This window comes from Mus musculus, chromosome 16 (genome assembly GCF_000001635.26).
Source record: "Mus musculus strain C57BL/6J chromosome 16, GRCm38.p6 C57BL/6J".
NCBI classification, from domain to species: domain Eukaryota; kingdom Metazoa; phylum Chordata; class Mammalia; order Rodentia; family Muridae; genus Mus; species Mus musculus.
The window spans coordinates 59307938-59327673 of NC_000082.6; the positions used below are offsets into that span (position 1 = coordinate 59307938).

The following is a 19736-nucleotide window of genomic DNA, read 5'->3' on the forward strand; positions in this document are numbered from 1 at the left end:
GTGTATTTATGGTTATATATATTCAGGTGTCCATAGGTTATGTGGATTTATGTTTGTTTTATATTTAGTTCTACTGATGTGTCTGTTCTTCTTCTAATATGTGTGGTTTTATTACTATAGCACTGTACTACAACTTGAAATAGAAAATGGTGGGGTTCTAGCAGCTCCTTTATCCTTCAGAATTATTTTTGCCATTCTTGGGTTTGTTTGTTTTTTTTTTGTTTGTTTGTTTGTTTGGTTTTTTTTTTTTTTTTTTACTTTTCATATGAAGTGGAGAATTGTCCTTTAGAAGTCTTTACTTTAAAGAATTGTGTTGAAAAACCAGAGAAAATGCATGGGATGAACCTACACCCTCTACATACATTTAAAAGATGTGCAACTTGGTCTTCACATAGAAACCCTAAAAGAATAGGTAGGGACTGTCTCTGACTCTGTTGCCTGCCTTTGGATCCATTTTCACTAACTCAACAGCCTTGTCTAGACTCAATAGGAGAAGATGTGCCTAGTCTTACTGCAACTTGATATATCAAGGTGGGTAGATATCTATGGGAGCTCTGCCTTAGGTAAAGAACTTTGGTAGATTTTCATTTGTTGAACTATTCCTACATATTTGGGATGAAGTCTATTTGATTATGGTCAATTATCTTTTGCTGTGTTCTTTGATTTGGTTTGTGGATATTTTTTACTATTTTTGCATCAATGATCATGAGGGAAATTTGTCTCTAATTATCTTTGTTGAGTCTTTATGTGGTTTTGGTGTCAGGGTAACTGTGGCCTCATAAAATGAATTATGCAATGTTCTTTCTGTTCCTATTTTGTTGAATCATTTTGCCAAGAAATGAAAGAGCTGGCTCAGAGCAATTCGACAACAAAAGGAGATCAAGGGGATACAAATTGGAAAAGAGGAAGTCAAAATATCACTTTTTGCAGATGATATGATAATATATATAAGTGACCCTAAAAATTCCACCAGAGAACTCCTAAACCTGATAAACAGCTTCGGTGAAGAAGCTGGATATAAAATTAACTCAAACAAGTCAATGGCCTTTCTCTACACAAAGAATAAACAGGCTGAGAAAGAAATTAGGGAAACAACACCCTTCTCAATAGTCACAAATAATATAAAATATCTTGGCGTGACTCTAACTAAGGAAGTGAAAGATCTGTATGATAAAAACTTCAAGTCTCTGAAGAAAGAAATTAAAGAAGATCTCAGAAGATGGAAAGATCTCCCATGCTCATGGATTGGCAGGATCAACATTGTAAAAATGGCTATCTTGCCAAAAGCAATCTACATATTCAATGCAATCCCCATCAAAATTCCATCTCAATTCTTCAACGAATTAGAAAGAGCAATCTGCAAATTCATCTGGAATAACAAAAAACCTAGGATAGCAAAAACTCTTCTCAAGGATAAAAGAACCTCTGGTGGAATCACCATGCCTTACCTAAAGCTTTATTACAGAGCAATTGTGATGAAAACTGCATGGTACTGGTATACTGACAGAGAAGTAGACCAATGGAATAGAATTGAAGATCCAGAAATGAACCCACACACCTATGGTCACTTGATCTTCAACAAGGGAGCTAAAACCATCCAGTGGAAGAAAGACAGCATTTTTAACAGAATCTTTACCTATCCTAAATCAGATAGGGGACTAATATCCAACATATATAAAGAACTCAAGAAGGTGGACTTCAGAAAATCAAATAACCCCATTAAAAACTGGGGCTAGGGCTGGTGAGATGGCTCAGTGGGTAAGAGCACCCGACTGCTCTTCCGAAGGTCCAGAGTTCAAATCCCAGCATCCACATGGTGGTTCACAACCATCCTTAACGAGATCTGACTCCCTCTTCTGGAGTGGCTGAAGACAGCTACAATGTACTTACATATAATAAATAAATAAATCTAAAAAAAAAAAAAAAACTGGGGCTCAGAACTGAACAAAGAATTCTCACCTGAGGAATACCGAATGGCAGAGAAGCACCTGAAAAAATATTCAACATCCTTAACCATCAGGGAAATGCAAATCAAAACAACCCTGAGATTCCATCTCACACCAGTCAGAATGGCTAAGATCAAAAATTCAGGTGACAGCAGATTCTGGCGAGGATGTGGAGAAAGAGGAACACTCCTCCATTGTTGATGGGATTGCAGGCTTGTACAACCACTCTGGAAATCAGTCTGGCGGTTCCTCAGAAAATTGGACATAGTACTACCGGAGGATCCAGCAATACCTCTCCTGGGCATATATCCAGAAGATGTCACCGGTAAGAAGGACACGTGCACCACTATGTTCATAGCAGCCTTATTTATAATAGCCAGAAGCTGGAAAGAACCCAGAAGCCCCTCAACAGAGGAATGGATACAGAAAATGTGGTACATCTACACAATGGAGTACTACTCAGCTATTAAAAAGAATGAATTTATGAAATTCCTAGCCAAATGGATGGACCTGGAGGGCATCATCCTGAGTGAGGTAACACATTCACAAATGAACTCACAGGATATGTACTCACTGATAAGTGGATATTAGCCCAAAACCTAGGATACCCAAGGTATAAGATACAATTTGCTAAACACATGAAACTCAAGAAGAATGAAGACTGAAGTGTGGACACTATGCCCCTCCTTAGAATGGGGAACAAAACACCCATGGAAGGAGTTACAGAGACAAAGTTTGGAGCTGAGATGAAAGGATGGACCATCTAGAGACTGCCATATCCAGGGATCCACCCCATAATCAGCTTTCAAACGCTGACACCATTGCATACACTAGCAAGATTTTATCGAAAGGACCCAGATGTAGCTGTCTCTTGTGAGACTATGCCGGGGCCTAGCAAACACAGAAGTGGATGCTCACAGTCAGCTAATGGATGGATCACAGGGCTCCCAATGGAGGAGCTAAAGAAAGTAGCCAAGGAGCTAAAGGGATCTGCAACCCTATAGGTGGAACAACATTATGAACTAACCAGTACCCCGGAGCTCTTGACTCTAGCTGCATATGTATCAAAAGATGGCCTAGTCGGCCATCACTGGAAAGAGAGGCCCATTGGACATGCAAATTTTATATGCCCCAGTACAGGGGAATGCCAGGGCCAAGAAGGGGGAGTGGGTGGGTAGGGGAGTGGGGGTGGGTGGGTATGGGGCACTTTTGGTATAGCATTGGAAATGTAAATGAGCTAAATACCTAATAAAAAATGGAAAAAAACAATAAAAACAAGAACTTCATGAATTTTACAGGCAAATGGATAAAAAACTTGAAAATATCATACTGAGAGAGATAACCCAGCCCCAAAAGGACATTCATGGTAGTTACTTATAATGGGTTTTAGTAAAAAAAAAAAATTACAAGATAACCATGCCACAATCCTCAGATCAAAAGAAACCAGGTATCAAGGATAGCCAAAGGTAGTATCATTAAATCTTTCTCAAAAAGGGAAACAAAATAGACATCAGAGGTTGATGGAGGGAAGGATCTAGATGGGAGAGGAGAGAATGAGGAAATGTTATAGGGGTATTAGGTGTAGGGAGAGCAGGAGAGAGAGGGAGAGAATGGAAATTGGCAGTAGGGTGGCCATCTCTAAAAAGAGCCAGAGAACTGGAATGAAGTGGAGGGGAGACCAAAGGATGCCTATGGGGATGACTCTAGGTGAAACTCCTAGTAGAGGAGATCTGGATCCTGAAGTGCCACTTTCTGCACCTAGGCAGCACTCCCAGTGGGCAGGTAAGGACAGCAACCCACTCACAAAACCTTTGACCCAAAATATGTACTGCCTACAAGATATGCAGGGACAAATATAGAGCAGAGTTGTAAGGAATGACCAACCAATGACTGGCCCAGATTGAGACCCATCCCATGGCCAAGAGTCAGTCCCTGACTGAAGGATACTCCCTTGTGCTTACAGACAGCATAACTGGCCTCTAAGGAGCTCCATCCAACAACTGATCAAATCAGATGCAGAGACCCACCACATAAAATGGAGCTCTAGGAGTCTGAGAAAGAGCTGGAGAAAGGTTTGTAGGGCCTGAAGCAGATAGGCATACCACAAGAAGACCAACAGGGTCAACTAACCTGGACTCTTGGGGGCTCCCAGAGACTGAGCCACCAACCAAGGATGGGCTAGATCTAGTTTGTGTCCCTGCACATTTGTAGCAGATATGTGGCTTGCTCTTCATGTGTGTACCCCAACAATTAGAGCGAGTGCTATCCCTGAGTCTGGTGCCTGCCTGTGGATTCTGATTTCCTAACGGGTCTACCTTTTCTGGCCTTTTTGAAAGAGGATGTGCCTAGTCCTTCATTGATTTCATGTGCCATGGGAAGGAGGGGATACCCAGGGGAACTCCACCTTTTCAGAGGAGAATAAGGGTTAGGAGGAGAAGCTGTGGGAGGGGGAGACTAGGAGGATAGGGGAGGTGATATTGTTATTTAAAGTGAATAATTTAATTGGAAAAAAGGAAATAGTATTCTGAGTGAGGTATCCCAGACCTAAAAAGACAAATGCTACATGTTCTGTACTAGAGAGAAAGCCCACAACTCCTACCCCAAATCTAGTGTCAGACATAGTAAAGGTAGCACAAGAATAAACTCAGAATGTCTACTTTTCAAGACTACTTTAAATAAAAAACAAAAGCAGGTATTGGCTTTAACTGTCTTGACCACAGGGGGAAAAAATAGAAAAAAATGAAAATAGATTTTTTTATTGTGACATACTTTCAAAATATGACACATTTTCAAAAATCTTTTTCAACCTGACATATGAATTGCCTTCAGCTGATTTATCCTCTCATCTGCACTAAATCAATATGACTGAGAAAATAGGCACTGCACAGTTCCCTACTGAGTCATGCTGTAAGTACGTACAGGTTTTTATAAAACAGCAGGTGTAGACAGGCACCGGAGTCACATATTAACATTTATCAAATGCATGAGGTCAGTCCATATGACTTACGAATTTATTGAAAAACAAAAGCTCTTAGACTAGGTAAAACATTTGTTTTAAAATAAATAATAGAAGTTTTATAAAATTTACAATTTTTCTACATATGTTCTAATAATTTTTAATATATCTTAACATTTATCTTTATTGATGGGGGCTACATACCATGGTGTTCAGGTGGGTGGGGGTGAGAAGAAAGCCTTCTGGGAACATTTCTCGTCTTCCAACTTGTGGGTCCTGGGACTGCTATTCAGTCTGCCAGACTCGGAGTAGGCATCTCATTGCTGATTTATCTAGAAACCTATCCATTGATTTTTTTATTTGTTTGGTTTTTAATAAATTAATAAATTTCAGCATTTTCAGGAGGTGTGACAGAAATATTTAGCTCATTAAGCCTACTCATAAATCTCAAAATATAATAATTTCAGATGCTTTATTTTTCACTCTTTGGAATGATTACACAGATGTTCTAAACAGATTTGGGACAAACATTCCTCAAGAATAGGGAGGGGGAATGGGTTTGTAATACGAGGATTTATGCATAAGTTTATTAAAATAAAATTAACAGAGTTTTAAAATATCTGAAAAGTGGGGGTGGGGGAGTTTATCACTGTACTAAGGAAAGAAATTAATGAGTATATATCAAAACTTAGGTGGGGGTGGAGAGATGACTAAGTTGTCAAAGTGCATACTGCTTTTTCAGAAGTTCAGAGCTCCATTCCAAGAACCCCACTCAGCCATTCTCAGCCACGCAGCTACCTGGAACTCCAGGTCTATTTAAGCTCTCTCTATTGCTCCATAGAGCACCAAGAACTCAATCCCTTTGTTCTCTCTCTCTCTCTCTCTCTCTCTCTCTCTCTCTCTCTCTCTCTCTCTGTCTGTCTGTCTCTCTCTCCTCTCTCTCTCTCCTCTCTCTCCCTCTCTCTCATCCTCCTCCTCCTTTCTTTCCCTCCCTCCCTTCCCTCTCTCTCTCTCCCTTAAACTCTCTCTCTTAAACAGGATGTCTCTATAGCTCTCTGCAGGGACTGTGGAGGTGGGAGGAGTGAATCTTTCATGTAAAAAGAGACTTTTAGAACTTTAAATAATATGGAACCAAGAGTTTTAGAATGTATGAAGCTGGAAATCAAGAGTTTCCTTGTTTTATTACTGACAAAAGATTCTTCCCTCAATTCATACAAGCAGAACACAGTGTCCCCTCCCTTCCCTCCTCCTAGCTACTACCTCCTAAAAATTCTAGGACTCCAAAAAATGACATCCAAACACAACAAAACAAGATACAATAAGACAAGGCAAAAGGCCTAATTTATAGAATGGAAAAAGCCACTCAATAGGAGAAACAGAATTGCAACAGTAGGTAAAAGAGTCAGAAACAAGGTATCTATGGACTATAAAATCAATTTAAAGTAAAAATAAATAAAGCAACATATTCTCATGAATGATTCTTAATGCCTTAGCTTAATATATAAATAATAATTACATGATTAGATTGGTGCATGTAATCTAACAATATGCAAGATTTCTATTGTGTTCAGAAATTATAATCTAAAATTAGGATGCACATCAGGAGATAAAAAGATATTTAAAAACTGGAAATTTCAGAAGATAATTATCATTTTATGAGTTTCTTTAGAGCACCCAAAACTTCCTTGTTTCTTAAGCTGTAAATAAAGGGGTTTAGCAGAGGAATCACAACTGTGTAGAACAGAGAATACATTTTATCCTTTTGTTTACCTGATCCAGACCCAGGGCTCACATACATGAAGAGGAGGGTACCATAGAACAAAGAGACAGAGAGCAGGTGGGCACTGCAGGTGAAAAAAGCTTTTCTTCTGCCCCTCTCAGACTTCATGTTCAGGACAGCAAAAAGGACATGCGCATAAGAGACTACGATAGTCACAGAGGTACTGATTTGTATAGAAGAAGCAAAAATAAAAGCCACCAATCCATTAAGAGATGGATCTGTGCAAGAAATCGCATAGAGTGGCATGATTTCACAGTAGAAATGATCAATAACATTAGATTTACAGAATGTTAATCTGAATAATAATCCCACATGAACTATAGGATTTAGAACACCAATTATATATGATAAACTGATTAACACAGTACAGAGTCTCTTGGACATCACCACTAGATAGAGCAGAGGGTTGCATATGGCTACATAGCGGTCATAGGCCATTGCTACCAGGAGGAAAATTTCAGTAGTTGCACTGAAACAAAAAAAATAAAATTGGGCAAAACACTCACCCCTGGATATTATGTCATTCTTATTTAAAAATTTCATAAGCATCTTTGGTGTCACAGAGGATGACGTGCAGGCATCAGCAAAGGCCAAATTTCCAAGGAAAAGGTACATGGGTGTGTGAAGATGAGGGTCCTTCCAGATGAGAAAGATCAAGCCAAGGTTGCCCACCATGGTGGTGACATAGATGAAGAAGAACACCAGGAAGAGGGGAACTTGAAGCTCTGGACGATCTGTTATTCCTCTGAGAACAAACTCAGTCATCAGGGTGCTGTTTTTTTCCATCACATCCTCTCAGGATGCTCACTGCAAATGGAGATGAGACAAAGAAAATATTACCAAGATTATGAGAACAGTACCAGATCATAGTCCCCTTTCACACATGTCAGATGCTCCTTAATAAACAAGAAAGAACAAAGTGAACTTTTTCTGCTTTCAAAGCTTTCCTGAAGTAGGGAAAAATTCATCAACAATTTTGATGTACATTTTATTTTATTTTATTTTATTTTTTATTTATTTGTTTGTTTGTTTGTTTGTTTGTTTGTTTTGAGACAGGGTTTCTCTGTGTAGCCCTGGCTGTCCTGGAACTCATTCTGTAGACCAGACTGGCCTCAAACTCAGAAATCCTCCTGCCTCTGCCTCCCAGGTGCTGGGATTAAAGGCATGTGCCACCACTATCCAGCTCTTGATGTACATTTTATAACATGCAGTTATCTGAAAAGTAACTGAGGAGATCAGAGACATCGATTCACCTGACCTTATAATTAAATATATATTTAGATTATGTCTAACTTAAATACATTTATAATTTATATTTTTATATAAAATTTAGAATGGCAAAAAGGGAAAATAGACTGTATACTAAAACATTTCTTAAACAAGCCCAAGCTGAAAAAATCTCATTGCATAATGTACTGCTTTACATAATGACATTTTCATTCTCATTTAAAATGGATTTTTAAAAGCTAATATGCTCTAGTTCTATCTCTTCTCTTGATGGCTCCCTTCCCCTTCTCAAAAGACATCATTCGGTTTTCAGGTGACATATATCTTTCAAATATTGTTATAGGGGAGGAAAATGGTCTGTCATTCAGAAATTAGTTATATTGACATATCTTTCATTCTAAATCATAAACAAGTCAGGTGATAAGATGGCAATTTAAACTATTTCTGTTCTTTCTATCCTTTTCAAATATGTTGCCTGATTATACATATGTGATAACAAACACAATTTTGACTAATCTTTTCATGTTTTTTTTCAACAAAACACATATAAAGAAGCACTAATTCATTTCTTTATGGGATTAAACACACCTGAATTAAAATATTATAGTTTTTGTTTGTAAAAAAGAACTGAATACTCATATGTAACTCATAATGTAACACTCACATTTATTTTAAAAGAGAACACATACACACACAGATGTACATAAACTTCTTTACATATTAATGAAATGTCTACGAAAAATAATTTAAACACACCAGGGTAGAAAATTGTCCAATGAATTAGAATATTTTTAGTATTTCAGTTATCCATAGTTTAAAAGAGATTTTAACAATTCCACGGTGTCTCCTGAGCTTCTAGCTGCTTGGAGAAAATTTGAAATTAAACGTACTGTTAAATATCATGGGGCACAGGGCCACGGAATGAATGGTCAATGTCTCCATTATCTGCATTCTGCATAAGTTATAAAAATTATATTTATATAAACAATCAATTTGGTAAAACTTGCCTAGGTTAAAATTAATTTACAATGCTCACAGATATAACATGCAAGGAAGAAAATTTCACCAAGCCCTGTATACCCATGTATAGAGTGTAACCAGCCAGGGCTGTGGTTCCAGATCCTATACTATACAGCAGAGGAGCATTCAAGTAAGAACCAACCATATTTCTGTAATAATAAATGTGCATAATCTGGGCTAAATGTAGTTTGAATACTTGTATCACTACATTGATGACCTAAAATTGGAGCTGATCACTTAGAAATACAAAGTTTTATTCTCTACCATAAAGTCTTGAAACAAAGATTGTCCAATGGGTTTCCTACCAACATACTTGCTTAATTTTTCAAATCTTAGTATGTAATTCTGCATAGAATTAGTAACTGCCCCATGCCCATATCTCTGATACTAATGAATTAGTTTTCTCAAATCATCTGCTTTATTTTTGTAAAACACATTTAAATGAGAAATCTATAGAAGAATAGGCAAGGAATTTTCTTGAGGCAATAAAATATGTAGAAGATCTGAAATATTATATTGAAAGAGGCAGAGGGTATTTCATGCTTATTCATTTCAACTAAATAAAAAAAATATTCTGTGAAATTTGTTCTCTTTCATCATTTCTGAGACTAGGAAACATGATATTTGCTTAGAGTTTTATTATATAATGAAACATTAGCAGAACAGCATATAAACTGTGGAAAAAATATTAAATGTCCCTATGTCTTATATAAAACCATAATACAACATTAGTTTGATATTGGTCAAACATTTAACATGAAACAGATACTGTTGTTGTAGGGGAATCTTCCTCTCTTCATATTCCCAGGATGCCCACGGAATTCATTAACCAGGTGAGTAAGCAGGCATAGATGCCACAGAAAGCCACACTTCCCTGTGATCCCAAGAACCAACAATTCACCTTGATTATGAACATTCTCAAAGTAAAAGTCAGAAAGGGACATTTCACTTACTAAGAATCCCAGCATAGAGGTTAACCACATGAACTCTTACAAATTCACACGATTGAGCTCAAATCTTTGATGAATAAACATGTAACTGTGAATGACAAGGAATTAGAGAAAGTAGACAAAATAACAAAATAGTTCACTTACCTTTTCAGGACTTCCTGTGCCCCACTCACTAGATAATTTCCCTAAAATATGCTTACAGAATAGCATTCCCATGCAGTTGTTAACATATTATGACCTACTTTTGTTAATGAAGTAGTTGAAAATATTATTTTTTCTCACCAAGTCCCTATGAAAATCTCTGCAAGCCTGGATTCCAGGAAGTGTAAATCTCCATGAAGATACTCAAGTTTCAGCAACAAGAGTGTCCAAAGCAACTGTCCTCCTAGTGCCAATATTCTTTAACAAAATAGTTTGTAGGGAATATTTATTTATCATCTGCAATCTTATTTATAAAATTCAATTCTAAAACTCCCTTAATGCTACCAAAAATTCCCTATAGGGTAAAGCCAATCTGCTGGGCATTGTTTATTATCCAGCTAATTATTACTAACAAACCTATTGCAACTGGTTTTACACAGGCTCATTTGCTTTCTAAAACAAAATATTAAAGGTCAGTTACAAAAAGTATTTATTTACTCCAGTGACATTATTCAGTATTTTTATGTAATTGACTTCCCATCTTTATTAAGTTTTGATCAGTAATTATATTTTAATAAACAAAAATATTTTATTAATACATCTACTAGTGTATTAATTATGCTTATGAAAATTATCAAATATTTCTTTTGCATTTTTATTTTAAACAAGCATTTGGTAATTCAGATTTGATCAATGGTAGACTAGATTATTTCACACACTTCCTCCATTGAGAAGAAATTTTATTGAACCCTATGATATTGCCAATATAAATCCATTTTTCATATGTAATACAACTATATAGTGGTTTACTGTATCCAAATTATCAAATAAAAAAATGTTTAAGGCAATGAAAGTACATAAAATCTAAAAGAGAACAGATTGTTTCGGTCTTACTGATTACTGGTGAATATTGATATAATTTTCATGAAAACATCTTTTATAGTCTACCCATTCATGTCTTTCCATTTATGTATACCCTATTTGTATATACTGTTAAAAAACAAATTGATAATTTTTTTTTGGTTTTTCAAGACAGTGTTTCTCTGTATAGCCTTGGATGTCCTGAAACTCACTCTGTAGACCAGGCTGGTCTCGAACTCAGAAATCTGCCTGCCTCTGCCTCCCAAGTGCTGGGATTAAAGGCATGTGCCACCACTGCAGAAGTGGATGCTCACAGTCATCTATAAGATGGAACACAGGGCCCCCAACGGAGGAGCTAGAGAAAGTACCCAAGGAGCTGAAGGGGTCTGCAACCCTATAGGAGGAGCAACAATATGAACTAACCAGTACCCCCAGAGTTCGTGTTTCTAGCTGCATATCTAGCAGAAGATGGCCTAGTCAGCCATCGCTGGGAAGAGAGGCCTCTTGGTATTGCAAACTTTATATGCCCCAGTACAAGGGAATGCCAGGGCCAAGAAGCAGGAGTGGGTGTGTAGGGGAGCAGGGTGGGGAGAGGGTATGGGAAACTTTCAGGTTAGCATTTGAAATTTGAAATGTATATAAAGAAAATATCTAATAAAAAATGCCTCAAAAAAAAAACCCAAAATGATATGGAGGTTCATATACATTCTTAATTAAATAAACCACATATTTTCTAATTTGTCACTTGAAAACTTATGAGTTTATTTTTTTTCTGGTTATAAATGTTTTGTGAAAGCATGTCTGCATCAAAAACTCAGGGGGGAAACTTTGGAGGAAAAAGGACAGACAAATTGGCTGTAAGAACTAGAAGATCAGGGAGTTTGTTGTGAGGCTGTGTCTTCTAGGAAATTCAGGAACAATGTCCATAAAGTCTCAGCAACATTGTCAACATTTTGTGAGCTGAGTAATAATGACACTAATGAACATGCCAAAGCAAATGGAGAAAAGCCCATGAGAACTCAGCCCTCCATAAAGAAACATAGGAACATGACGAAAGCTGAGAGCAGAAGAGGTCTTCCCAGGGAAGAGCATGACAATTGGTTATCCAGTATTAAATGGCCAGCCCTGAAAACATGCAAGAAACATTACACAGACTAGATATATATATATATATATATCAAACAATATTCATATCAATATATTATTGATAAATATATGGAGATATATGTATATACCAATATATATACCAATAATACATTGTATATTATATACTATATATAATTATTTATGCAATAGTAATTTTGAAAAGAAATAGGATGCCATGAATTTGAAGGCAAATAAACAGGGGTATGTGGAAGTGTTGGAAGGGAGGAGAGAAAAGAGAAAAATATTGCATTCAAATATAGTGTCAAAAATGTTCTATGAATATCTCAAATCTTCAGGTTGAAAAACACTGCAACCAAACATATTTACATTGTTAAGGATGTTGTCTGACACTTTTGCAATGAGACGGTGGGTATATTGTGATGTATTACATATATCACAACAAGTCATGCATGTTAGTTTTTCACACAAGCCAAAAACAGCAAACATTATATTTATATGGATGCACATAATAGCATATCTAAATGTACACAAAAATATCACTAAATTTTCTTGACCCACTATATTTCCCTTGGAAAAACTATAATCATTTTTAGAGTTACCTTAAACTTTGAGTTACCTTAAATTTCACCTAAAATTGGAATGTTTTGGTTGCATCTATTTATGACTACAAAATAGTGTTTTGATTTATGCATATAATACTTCATGATCAGCAATCAGTACCATACTGAGAGGACATCACAGAATGTCTCCTTATCCCTTGAAACCTTCCCACAACAAACATTTCCTAGGTCCATCATCTCTCAAGCCTCTGATAATTACATATCTATATTTCCATGTGTGTCATTGTGTTAGATTCTGCATTTAAAAGAGGTTAGGTAGACCCATCTTGGTTCCGGGACTACACTGAAATTAATCTGCACAGGTGAGAGTGTGGACTACGGAAGCTAACAGCTTCTGGGACAGGCGGGAGCCACAGAGCTTCTAAGGCAGCACCCTTTTCGAGCTCCAGACATCCGGACACCTTCCCGGCCAGAGAACAGGTGTCTGCCTGGCCCAGAAGAGCTTTTCCTCACAATTGGCAGGAGCCATCTTGGTTCCGGGACTCCACCAAAAGTATTTGCACAGGTGAGAGTGTGCACTACAAAAGCTAACAGCTTCTGTGACAGGCCAAAGCAACACAGCTTCTGGGAAAGGTCCTGTTTTGGGCCTTCATCTTCGGCCAGGAGCGAGGTCCAAACGCCAGATATCTGTGCACCTTCCCTGTAAGAGGAGAGCTTGCCTACAGAGAGTGCTCTGACCACTGAAACTCACAGGAGAGAGCTAGTCTCCCAAGTCTGCTGATAGAGGGTAACAGAATCACCAGATGAACAATCTCTAAACAGAGACAACTATAACAACTAACTCCAGAGATTACCAGATGTCGAAAGGTAAATGTAAGAATCTTACTAACAGAAACCAAGACCACTCACAATCATCAGAACCCAGCACTCCCACTTTGCCCAGTCCAGGGCACCACAACACACCCGAAAAGCTAGACCCGGATATAAAAGCATATGTCATGATGATGGTAGAGGACATCAACAAGGACTTTAAAAACTCACTTAAAGAAATACAGGAGAACACTGCTAAACAGGTAAAAGACCTTAAAGAGGAAGCACAAAATTCCCTTAAAGAATTGCAGGAAAACACAACCAAACAGTTGATGGAATTGAATAAAACCATCAAAGACCTAAAAAGGGAAGTAGACACAATAAAGAAAACCCAAAGTGAAGCAACCCTGGAGATAGAAACCCTAGGAAAGAAATCTGGGACCATAGATGTGAGTATCAGCAACAGAATACAAGAGATGAAAAAAACTCAGGTGCAGAAGATTCCATAAAGAACATCGGCACAACAATCAAAGAAAATGTAAAATGCAAAAAAGATCCTAACTCAAAACATCCAGGAAATCCAGGACACAATGAGAAGACATAACCTACGGATAATAGGAGTAGATGAGAATGAAGATTTTCAACTCAAAGGGCCAGCAAATATCTTCAACAAAATTATAGAAGAAAACTTCCCAAACCTAAAGAAAGAGATGCCCATGAACATACAAGAAGCCTACAGAACTCCAAATAGACTGGACCAGAAAAGAAATTCCTCCCCACAAATAATAATCAGAACAACAAATGCACTAAATAAAGATAGAATATTAAAAGCAGCAAGGGAAAAAGGTCAAGTAACATATAAAGACAAGCCTATCAGAATTACACCAGATTTTTCACCAGAGACTATGAAAGCCAGAAGAGCCTGGACAGATGTTATACAGACACTAAGAGAACACAAATGCCAGCCCAGACTACAATACCTGGCCAAAAAATCAATTACCATTGATGGAGAAACCAAAGTATTCCACGACAAAACCAAATTCACACATTATCTCTCCACGAATACAGCCCTTCAAAGGATAATGACAGAAAAAAAAAAAAACAATACAATGATGGAAATCACGCCCTAGAAAAAGGAAGAAAGTAATCCCTCAACAAACCAAAAAGAAGACAGCCACATGAACAGAATGCCAAATCTAACAACAAAAATAGAAGGAAGCAACAATTACTTTTCTTAATATCTCTTAATATCAATGGACTCAATTCCCCAATAAAAAGAAGTAGACTAAGAGACTGGCTACACAAACAGGACCTAACATTCTGCTGCTTACAGGAAACCCATCTCAGGGAAAAAGACAGACACTACCTCAGAATGAAAGGCTAGAAAACAATTTTCCAAGCAAATGGTCTCAAGAAACAAGCTGGAGTAGCCATTCTAATATCAGATAAAATCGACTTCCAACCCAAAGTTATCAAACAAGACAAGGAGGGACACTTCATACTCATTAAAGGTAAAATCCTCCAAGAGGAACTATCAATTCTGAATATCTATGCTCCAAATACAAGGGCAGCCACATTCATTAAAGACACTTTAGTAAGTCTCAAAGCACACATTGTCCCTCACACAATAATAGTGGGAGACTTCAACACACCACTTTCACCAATGGACAGATCATGGAAACAGAAACTAAACAGGGACACAGTGAAACTAACAGAAGTTATGAAACAAATGGACTTAACAGATATTTACAGAACATTTTATCCTAAAACAAAAGGATATACCTTCTTCTCAGCACCTCACAGGACCTTCTCCAAAACTGACCTTATAATTGGACACAAAACAGGCCTCAACAGACACAAAAATATTGAAATTGTCCCATGCATCCTACCAGACCACTATAGCCTAAGGCTGATCTTCAATAACAACATAATTAAGAGAAAGCCAACATTCACGTGGAAACTGAACAACACTCTTCTCAATGATACCTTGGTCAAGGAAGGAATAAAGAAAAAAATTAAAGACTTTTTAGAGTTTAATGAAAATGAAGCCACAACATACCCAAACCTATGGGACACAATGAAAGCATTTCTAAGAGGGAAATTCATAGCTCTGAGTGCCTCCAAGAAGAAACTTGATAGATCACACACTAGCAGCTTGACAACACATGTAAAAGCTCAAAAAAAAAAAAAAGGAAGCAAATTCACCCAAGAGGAGTAGTTGGCAGGAAATAATCAAACTCAGGGGTGAAATCAACCAAGTGGAAATAAGAGGAACTATTCAAAGAATTAACCAAATGAGGAGTTGGTTCGTTGAGAAAATCAACAAGATAGATATACCCTTAGCTAGACTCACTAGAGGGCACAGGGAAAGCATCCTAATTAACAAAATCAGAAATGAAAAGGGAGACATAACAACAGATCCTGAAGAAATCCAAAACACCATCAGATTCTTCTACGAAAGGCTATACTCAACAAAACAGGAAAACCTGGACAAAATGGACAAATTTCTAGAGAGATACCAGGTTCCACAGTTAAATCTGGATCAAGTTAACGATCTAAACAGTCCCATATCCCCTAAAGAAATAGAAGCAGTCATTAATAGTCTCCCAACCCAAAAAAGCCCAGGACCTGATGGGTTTAGTGCAGAGTTATACCAGACCTTCAAAGAAGATCTAATTCCAGTTCTGCACAAACTATTCCACTAAATAGAAGTAGAGGAAACTCTACCCAACTCATTCTATGAAGCCACAATTACTCTGATACCTAAACCACAGAAAGATCCAACAAAGATAGAGAACTTCAGACCAATTTCCCTTATGAATATCAATGCAAAAATCCTCAATAAAATTCTCACGAACCGAATCCAAGAACACATTAAAGCAATCATCCATCCTGACCAAGTAGGTTTTATTCCAGGGATGCAGGGATGGTTTAATATATGAAAATCCATCAATGTAATCCATTATATAAACAAACTCAAAGACAAAAACCACATGATCATCTCGTTAGATGCAGAAAAAGCATTCGACAAGATCCAGCAACCATTCATGATGAAAGTCTTGGAAAGATCAGGAATTCAAGGCCCATACCTAAACATGATAAAAGCAATCTACAGCAAACCAGTAGCCAACATCAAAGTAAATGGTGAGAAGCTGGAAGCAATCCCACTAAAATCAGGGACTAGACAAGGCTGCCCACTTCCTCCATACTTCTTCAACATTGTACTTGAAGTCCTAGCCAGAGCAATTAGACAACAAAAGGAGATCAAGGGGATACAAATTGGAAAAGATGAAGTCAAAATATCACTTTTGCAGATGATATGATAGTATATATAAGTGACCCTAAAAATTCCACCAGAGAACTCCTAAACCTGACAAAAAGCTTCGGTGAAGTAGCTGGATATAAAATTAACTCAAACAAGTCAATGGCCTTTCTCTACACAAAGAATAAACAGGCTGAGAAAGAAATTAGGGAAACAACACCCTTCTCAATAGTCACAAATAATATAAAATATCTTGGCGTGACTCTAACTAAGGAAGTGAAAGATCTGTATGATAAAAACTTCAAGTCTCTGAAGAAAGAAATTAAAGAAGATCTCAGAAGATGGAAAGATCTCCCATGCTCATGGATTGGCAGGATCAACATTGTGAAAATGGCTATCTTGCCAAAAGCAATCTACATATTCAATGCAATCCCCATCAAAATTCCATCTCAATTCTTCAACAAATTAGAAAGAGCAATCTGCAAATTCATCTGGAATAACAAAAAACCTAGGATAGCAAAAACTCTTCTCAAGGATAAAAGAACCTCTGGTGGAATCACCATGCCTGACCTAAAGCTTTACTACAGAGCAATTGTGATGAAAACTGCATGGTACTGGTATAGTGACAGAGAAGTAGACCAATAGAATAGAATTGAAGATCCAGAAATGAACCCACACACCTACACCTATGGTCACCTGATCTTTGACAAGGGAGCTAAAACCATCCAGTGGAAGAAAGACAGCATTTTCAACAAATGGTGCTGGCACAACTGGTTGTTAACATGTAAAAGAATGCGAATCCATCCATTCCTATCTCCTTGTACTAAGGTCAAACCTAAGTGGATCAAGGAACTTCACGTAAAGCCAGAGACACTGAAACTTATAGAGGAGAAAGTGGAGAAAAGCCTCAAAGATACAGGCATGGAGTAAAAATTCCTGAATAGAACAGCAATGGCTTGTTCTGTAAGATGGAGTATTGACAAATGGGACCTCATGAAACTGCAAAGCTTCTGTAAGGCAAAAGACACTGTCAATAAGACAAAAAGGCCACCAACAGATTGGAAAAGGATCTTTACCTATCCTAAATCAGATAGGGGACTGATATCCAATATATATAAAGAACTCAAGAAGGTGGACTCCAGAAAATCAAAAAACCCCATTAAAAAATGGGGCTCAGAGCTAAACAAAGAATTGTCACCTGAGGAATACCGAATGGCTGAGAAGCACCTGAAAAAATGCTCAGCATCCTTAATCATCAGAGAAATGCAAATCAAAACAACCCTGAGATTCCATCTCACACCAGTCAGAATGGCTAAGATCAAAAATTCAGGTGACAACAGATGCTGGCGTGGATGTGGAGAAAGCGGAACACTCCTCCATTGTTGATGGGATTACAAGCTTGTACAACCACTCTGGAAATCAGTCTGAAGGTTCCTCAGAAAATTGGACATAGTACTACCGGAGGATCCTGCAATACCTCTCCTGGGCATATATCCAGAAGATGTCCCAACCGGTAAGAAGGACACATGCTCCACTATGTTCATAGCAGCCTTATTTATAATAGCCAGAAGCTGGAAAGAACCCAGATGCCCCTCAACAGAGGAATGGATACAGAAAATGTGGTACATTTACACAATGTAGTACTACTCAGCTATTAAAAATAATGATTTTACGAAATTCCTAGGCAAATGGTTGGACCTGGAGGGCATCATCCTAAGTGAGGTAACACAATCACAAAAGAACTCCAATGATATGTACTCACTGATAAGTGGATATTAGCCCAGAACCTTAGTATACCCAAGATATAAGATATAATTTGCAAAACACATGAAACTGAAGAAGAACGAAGACCAAAGTGTGGACACTTTGCCCCTTCTTAGAATTGGAAACAATCACCCATGGAAGGAGTTACAGAGACAAAGTTTGGAGCTGAGACAAAAGGATGGACCAACTAGAGACTGCCATATCCAGGGTTCCATCCCATAATTAGCCTCGAAACGATGACAGCATTGCATACACTAGCAAGTGTTTGTTGCAATGACCGTGATATAGCTGTCTCTTGTGAGACTAGGCCAGGGCCTAGAAAACACAGAAGTGGATGCTCACAGTCAACTATTGGATGGATCACAGGGCCCCCAATGGAGGAGCTAAAGAAAGTATCCAAGGAGCTAAAGAGATCTGCAACCCTGTAGGTGCAACATTATGAACTAACCAGTAACCCGGAGCTCTTGACTCTAGCTGCATATGTATTAAAAGATGCCCTAATCGGCCATCACTGGAAAGAGAGGCCCATTGGACTTGCAAACTTTATATGCCCCAGTACGGGGGAATGCCAGGGCCAAAAAGGGGGAGTGGGTGGGTAGGGGATTGTGGGGGTGGGTATGGGGGACTTTTGGGATAGCATTGGAAATGTAAAGAGGAAAATACCTAATTTTTAAAAAAAGAGAGAGAAGGTAGGGCAAGACTAAAGTCGCAAATGCCTGTTCCCAGTGATTGACATCATCCAGCAAATTCTGCACCTCTAACAAGCTACACAATATATCCAAAAAGCAACACTAGCCAGGACCAAATGTTCAATCCTATGACCACTTGGTGAATGTTTCTCATTTAAAGCAAAGCCTTCCACCTTGGTCTCCCTGTGTGGATGGTCACCTCTTAATGCAAGGGTAACACTCTAACGTTGATGACCCCATTGTCTAAATCAGGGCCAGCACTGGCCAAAAGTCCAAAATCTCAAGACAGATTGTCAACTAATGGTGCAGGCAAAATAACCTCTTAGTTATGACAATCCCTAGTGAAATCAAAAGAACAAATTATCTGCTTCTATCAGGCAGTGATACAGATCCAATTTCTCTTTGTTCAAAGTATCAGTCTGAATCATACACTCTCCTTACCATAGTCATATCTTACATCCTTTTTTTATTAGATATTTTCTTTATTTACATTTCAAATGCTATCCCAAAAGTTCCCTATACCCTCCCGCCCGCCCTGCTCGTTTTTAAATTTTTTATTGGATATTTTCTTTATTTACATTTCAAATGTTATCCCCATTCACGGTTCTCCCCGCCCAAAAAAAAAAATCCTATCCCATCCTCCCTCCGCCTACTCCTATGAGG

At 37.9% G+C, this 19736-nt stretch overlaps 1 protein-coding gene across 1 annotated transcript; it reads right to left on the reverse strand.

Moving 5' to 3' along the window:
- Positions 1-6550: 6550 nt before the first annotated feature.
- Olfr204 (olfactory receptor 204) lies at positions 6551-7468 on the reverse strand. The gene has a single exon (NM_146992.2). It carries the CDS (start codon positions 7466-7468, stop codon positions 6551-6553), a length of 918 nt encoding a protein of 305 aa, NP_667203.2.
- Between the last annotated feature and the right edge of the window lie 12268 nt (positions 7469-19736).

What these genes read in the sequence shown, in the direction of transcription:
- Olfr204 (NM_146992.2), bottom strand. Translation starts at nt 7,468, where the DNA reads ATGGAAAAAAACAGCACCCTGATGACTGAGTTTGTTCTCAGAGGAATA.